The 7,074-nt window shown below is 37.0% G+C and overlaps 1 protein-coding gene across 1 annotated transcript in view; it reads right to left on the bottom strand.

Moving 5' to 3' along the window:
• Nucleotides 1-1,731: 1,731 nt before the first annotated feature.
• LOC108974421 overlaps nt 1,732-7,074 on the bottom strand; it is a 7,295-nt gene continuing 1,952 nt past the window's right edge. The window contains exon 2 of the mRNA XM_018942249.1: nt 1,732-2,149. Coding sequence (XP_018797794.1) covers nt 1,918-2,149 — 232 coding nt within the window. The 3' untranslated portion in view covers nt 1,732-1,917. The remainder of the gene's footprint in view (nt 2,150-7,074) is intronic.

Here is a 7,074-nt window from a genome sequence, read left to right as displayed (position 1 = left end):
CATCTCGTAATAGCTACAGGTGTTCCGCGGGGCAATGGACAAGTTGAACGAATACACCAAATTGTAGTACCAATGATTTCTAAGMTGTGCCGGGAAAAGCCTGGGATTTGGTATAGGCACGTAAATAGGGCACAACAAATTATTAACAATACACCAACGCGTAGTACCCAGTTTTCTCCAATTTTAACTGGCATAGAGATGAGGGTTTCGGGTATGATGGAAATAAATGAGTTGATAGAAAACGCCGCCTTGAATGAATTAGATTCAGACCGACAAGTGACAAGGGATCAGGYAAAACAAAATATTGCATTGATACAAAAGGAAAACAAACAAAATTTTGACAGAAAGAGGAAGGAATCAACAAAGTACAGACTGGACGAATTAGTCGCCATTAAGCGAACTCAGTATGGGAGCGGGCTTAGATTAAGGCCTAAATATTTTGGACCATATAAGATTTCGAAGGTTTTAGGACGCGATAGGTATGAAGTCGAGAAGGTCGGTGAGGGTGAGGGTCCTGGGTACACGACCACCATTGCCGAATTCATGAAAAAATGGAGASCTTCGTTCGAGTCGAACGAATAAGTCAGGAGGGCCGAATGTGGGATTGCAACCCTGACCTGACCTGACTTACGCACGCATGCAACCCTAAACATACACCCTGAATGAACGAACGAAATGAACGCCGACAAGCGACCGTTGAAAAGACATTATTCGATTCTGAGACTTCAACCGCAAAGGACGCATACTTTTAAGATAAGATATCTAGGTCGTAATCCATCAAAGTGTAAATTATTATAATTTTTATAAAATAAAAACCAAAAAATAAACAAATTACCTTTTTTTCAAATAAATAAGTGTTTCATCAATATTCGGCCCCCACATGTATGTAACTAAACTAAATATTTAATTTGCAAAGCGAAATATATTTAGCTATGATTTCTATGTTACTGTCATCAGTCCATTCTAGATATAAAGAAGGTTTTTTGTTAGAAAAAAACATTAACTCTGATTCGTTGAAGTGCCGGGCAAGTATCGAGGAGGTGTATAACTCTGACATCATTTGATCCGCAGAACACGCAATCTGGTTTATTTACGCCATTTAAGATGTGAGCATGTGTAGCAGTTGTGTGTCCTATTCGAAGTCTTATAAATGTCCTTATATTCTTACAAGTTGCTTTTCCTGGGTATATAGGCTTTGTTCCCGCAGGATTAAATTTTTTGTAGTGGTGATCGTGATTACTCCATTCTCTTACTTGGATTTTATTTACGTATGTTTCAACAAGTCTGCGTATATCTTTATCGGTGAAATAGTCAAAGAAGTGAAGTGGTTGTTTGGAAGCTTCTTTAGCCTTTTTATCGGCAATTTCGTTGCCATGAATTCCGATATGGCTAGGCACCCACATTATTTTTATACAGTTATTGCTTTGGAATAGCATGCTACGAATATTAGATATTAAAGGTTCATTATTGGTATTAAATATAGCTTCAATTGCAGATCTACTGTCGGTAAATATAATGCATTTATTTCCCATTCGGGAAGCAAATTGTACTGCCTCAAATATTGCGGCTGCTTCGGCAGTAAATACCGAGCAGTAGGATGGCAAGGAACCGACCATAATAGTAACACCTAGCTGGTTTGTCACAGCAAACGTTGTGCTGGTGTCTGACTTGGATCCGTCCGTATAATACAAGTTTCAATCATTATTTAAGAACTCTAATATCGCATTAAACATTTGTTTGTACTCATTACTGCTGGTAGAATATTTTGGGTACTTAAGTAGAGTATTGATGAGTGATGAATTTGGAAGCGCACTTGGAGGATACTTTGAATTTTTAAGAAGTGATGAAGTGGTTACGATGTTCAGCTGTTGAACTAGACTTAAGCAACGCATAATAGTCGACGGCTTACGACTAGCCTTAAGATTTCATATAGAACAATTGATTTGCGAAAAAAATTAATTCATTTCTGCAGTAAAGTAGCCTCGGTATAAGCATCACGGTGTTACGCATGGTCTGGTAGTTTATATGTGGTAATCCAGCTTCTGATAGAATTGCCTTAATTGGTGACGTTGGGAAGGCGCGAATGCTTCTTCTGACTGCTGCGTGGTAGGGTGCGTTCAAGAACATAATGTTTGTATTAGCGCAATGTCTGTAAATACAAAGACCGAAGTAAATTTTAGCTAATATTAAAGCTTTTGTTATATTGACAAGAGTATCTGTATGTACTAAGCAGTATTTCGATGATAAGAATTTAATTACATTCAACCTAGAAAAAAGACTTACTCTAACATATTTACAATGCTCTTTGAAAGTTCATTTGTTGTCGAATATAGTTCGTAAGATTCTTAATTTATTAGTATGTGGGAGATCGACGTTAGAAAAGAATATATTAGGAAAGGAGCACCTAATTTATAACCACGCTTAATTGGTTTCATAGGGCAATATTGTTTTATGGCACTTCTGCCCTTGAAAAGAATCATGGATTCGTCAACTGATAGCTCCTTCGTTAAATGGTATACCTGCTGAAAACGTTGATTTAGAGCTTCAATCATAGGACGAATTTTGAATAGCCGATCCTTATTGTTTTCCGGAATTTTAGAATTATCATTTACATGCAAAAAACGTTAAATCAAATCAAATCTGTTTCGGTACATGGCTTTTGATACTACGGGGCTGCCAGACCTTCACTGATACTCCAACGATAACTTGGCAGCTGATGGTAGCCTATACAAAAGTTTATGCCGATAAATGCCAATAGTTCACTTGTTTGTATATTCAAAATTTTATTTTTTTTACCGCATATAAATTTGAATGTCCATTGTCTTGGCGTTTCCATATCTTCAAAAAACCAGTTACTGGTCCCTCTTCTGAGTCAAATTGTGAAACCACGGTGGGTTTCTCAACTTTTTACCATTTTCGCAACGGGTCTTCAAAAACTGTGCTTCGGAAATTTTCCGGCAAAATATTTGTCTCTTCATTTTCTCTTCCTGAATATGGTGTAGAACTTCAATCAAAAACTGATCTTCATCGTTCGACGAAGTCATAACCTCTTCATCTTCATCCTCACTCTCAATATCCGTTTCTTGTGCATTATTAATTGGAATTTCTTCCAAAATAGAAGCAGTTTGATTTTCTGTCAAAAATCTGTCGTGAACTCCAGCCATTATATTATATTATCTGTATAAACCTGTATATAAGGAAAACAAGGTTGTTTGTAAAAAACAAGGGCCAACAGAGCCCGACGGTACTTACAAGTCTCCTTCAGAAAATCAAATATCACTGGTAAACAAAAATGGTAGACTCCTTTGCGTCTTCAATAAAAAATGGCAAATTAACAAGTTTCTCTTCCTAGAGAAATTTTAAGAATTTTGCAATATATAAGTAAAATAATACAACACTTTTTTTTACGACCGCACTATGGAAAACACTAACTTGAAATGAGCATAGAGAGCGAAAAATTCACGAATATTACGAAAAGTACTGTTATATGTGTGCTTTATTTTGTACTTTAAAGTACCGTTGGTCTGCTTGCAGCAAGAAGTTCAGCGATTCTGTTTAAAACAGAAAAATTCGAAGTGGTACTGGAGAGTACCGACAGACAACAAGGGTTAAGCCCTTAATGCCTTTTTTGACTTGAACAACCCCCCAGTTGAGCTTTATAAATTTATTGTATACTAACAGTATTTTGATAGAGTAGATTTCCTGCAAACTAGGTGCCAAAGTTCAGCAAATTCCGTATCAAGCTCACTCCATTTTTGACATACTCTTTCCAGCTTAGCATCTAAGGTGATATCTAGATACTTATCACTGTTATGATGTGGTATAGGAATATTATTTACATAAATCGGACGATATGTCGTCTTTATCAAGGCAAAGTAGGACGTGAATTGATTTGATGTCATTTAATTTGAGCGCCACTTATATGACCACTCAGCAATTGCGTTGACTGCTGTCTCCACTCGTCGAGTAGATACTGAAGTTGACCCTCCAGCTGCTAATAAAACTGTTTATCATCCGCAAATGTCGCTGTCATATACATAAGTAGAGTCAGATGGGAGGTCACTGGTAAAAAGCAAATAAAGCATTGTCCCTAACGTACGCAACCTCATACCATTGATGTGTTGGTATGAGGTGTTTATGAACGATTGTTGGTTTAAGCCTATTTATGAGTACATTCTCAAAGATTTTTGATAAAGCTGGCAGTAGCGAAATATGTCTATATGTTGTAAAATTGTGGACTGATTTACCCAGCTTAGGTATAATTATGACTTCAGATACTTTTCAAAGCGAAGGAACGTATCTTAAGCCTAATGCACTTTATAATCTTTACAAGTTTTTTTTATATAAGGTGTGTTCCAAAGTAAACAAGACTTCAAAAAAAAAAGAACATGTGGGTTTTTCGGCAAATTCAATTTATTTTATTCAATATATTGTTCTTCTGCTTCCATACAGCTTTTTGAATGGCCTCTACGTCTGCATAACGCTTTCCTTTCATTGGCAAATGCATTTTCTGAAAAGGAAGAAGTCGTACGGTGCTATATCAGGTGAATACGCGGAGTGCATTCGCATTATCGTACAACACACGCCATCTTTTACCTTCGTGATATTGGGCAGAAAACGTCGAATACGAGGTGTGTTCAAAAAGTATCGCGAATTTTGAATTTTCGCGAGTTACGTATATTCGAATTTCGAATTTTTTGTGGCTTTATGTTGGTACTCATGTCTCTTACTCATGCCGACAAGTTCGGTCATTTTGAATGTTCATTTAATTGTTGGCAGCTGCTTTGCTTGCACGTGTTTTGGATCGTCTTCGATTTTTACCTATTAAAAAAAATGGATCAAAGTTGGTGGATCAGGTTGTATCAAATTTTGTGTGAAAAACCAAATTAAGTGCATTCCAAATGTTGACTGTATCATACGGAGAAGCTACCTTGGACCGAAGCAACGTTTATCGGTGGTAAAAAAAGTTCTCAAAAGGCCGAGAAGATGTGACAAAATTGGCTTTTACACCACGAAAACGCTACTGATCACATATCGTTGCTTGTGCGCGACTTTTTGGCCAAAAACAACACACTAATGATGYCGCAGCACCTTATTCCCCAGATCTGGCCCCTGTGAATTTTTCTTGATCCCTCAATTGAAGAGGCCCATGAAAGGACGAAGTTACGCTTCTCTTGACGATATAAAGACGGCATCGAAGGAGAAGATAAAAAAAAAAATGATTTTTTGAAATGCTTCGAAGATTGGAAAAGCCGTTGGCACAAGTGTATAATATCTCATGGGGATTACTTTGAAGAGGACAAAATAAATAAATAATTTTTGAAAAAACACAAAATTCGCATAATTCTTGAACACACCTCGTAAATTCATGAAATTCTAACGTACAAATCGATATATAGATGGCGCCACCAAGGGGCGCTGGTTTCCCGTTCACTTTGGAACGCACCTTGTATAACCCTATATATAATATATCTCACTTAATTTTAGGTGATACATATAACTGTTAGGTGAACAAAACCATTACACTCTGTAGCAACATGTTGCTAGAGTATAAAAATACAAAATAGCTAGCAATTTTTGTAGAGCAGTAAATTTCTTACAAAACTAGGAGTTTTCTGGCTTGCTTTATAATATTTTTTTTTGCGTAGAGCTATAAAATCGTAAAAAACATTATTTTTTCTTTAAAATATTCAAATTAATTTTTCGATGAGCATTMAAAATCCACAAAATATTCGCTTGTTTGACCGCTCGTAATATATAATATGTATGTACAATAGGGTGGGTCGATTCCGGACTTTTTTCGATTCGGGATTTCTAATAGTGCGGAAAAGTTGCCTTAGTACTTCCTGATTCCAATGCAACTTTTTGTTTTGAGATCGGCCTGCATCTTCAAACCCAACTTGCCTTGAAACTTCGGAAATTCACCTAAAATCGTGAAATTGTCTACCTAGCGCCTGACAAATAACTTTTGTTTTATACATTTTGCCATGAGATGCGTATTATCTCATGGCAAAATGTATAAAACAAAAGTTATTTGTCACGTCATTTGCTACCGAAATGGTATATCTGATCATGGCCGTAGGACGAACCGTTCCCGAGGTACGAGCGAAAAGGCGGCGCCCCACAGCGCAAAGTGAAAATTGGCTTGCGGCCACACTTCTTGACGTTGATTTCGCCGAGTGCTATCACTCACATTCATTCCCCTATGCCAAAGGACACGTTCGGATAGGTCTCCACACAAATATTTTTTCATCGAGTTCCTTCACTCATGTCGTTGATTTCGCCTAGTGCTATCACTTATATTCTTTCAACAGAACACAGAACTCAAAATTTCTGTATCTAAATTTATATTTAGACAGAAATGTCCTGTGTTTGGCATATATCCGTACAATCTCTCTGAGTCCCAGTTACCTACTTACCAGGATGTTCTTTTGTGTTATCAGTTTGAAAGATTTCGTATAGGGCGACTCCAAGGCGACAACTATGAACCTAGGAGTAAAGAGGTTACAGAAATAGTTGCAAAAAAGGTTGAAAATACTTTCAAAAAGTCATCTATTCCGATAGTTTCACACCACAGTTGCACAAATGCTCACCACATACCATAAGAAATTTCTGACTCTTAAACAAATGTTTTTAAGGAACCCAATAGGTTTGAGCTCTAAAAGAGACGACTTTGTCTCCTCTTGTCTAAAGGAAAGAAAAGTTCCTATCAATGAAAAACAATTTCTCTTGGGCCAGAGAACCAGACGAATTGGTCGCATTGGAAGTATTGATCCATCTGAAACAAAAAAGATTACAAAGAAAAATGAACGTAAAGAAAAGCTTTCAAAACGTCCATCAACATTTACCAGAAAAGTATCAGCTAGAACACGTGATCATTAAGATCAGCCAGACTCTCATACAGACGATAACAATGTAGGTGCGTCGCACATGGATTCTTCCAAAAACGATGCTGATGATGAATTTTTTCTTCCATCCCCTAAAACCAAACAAAACACACTAGTATTAGAACACACTGCTTTAGCTGCCCACAGATTTGGAGTAAGTGATAGAGCAGCGGCCTTGATTGTTTCA

The sequence above is a fragment of the Bactrocera latifrons genome, unplaced genomic scaffold (assembly GCF_001853355.1).
Source record: "Bactrocera latifrons isolate USDA-ARS-PBARC rearing strain unplaced genomic scaffold, ASM185335v1 scaffold_1112, whole genome shotgun sequence".
Lineage (NCBI taxonomy): Eukaryota > Metazoa > Arthropoda > Insecta > Diptera > Tephritidae > Bactrocera > Bactrocera latifrons.
The sequence above is the reverse complement of the archived record's forward strand: the minus strand, read 5'-3'. Positions and strand labels throughout refer to the sequence as shown.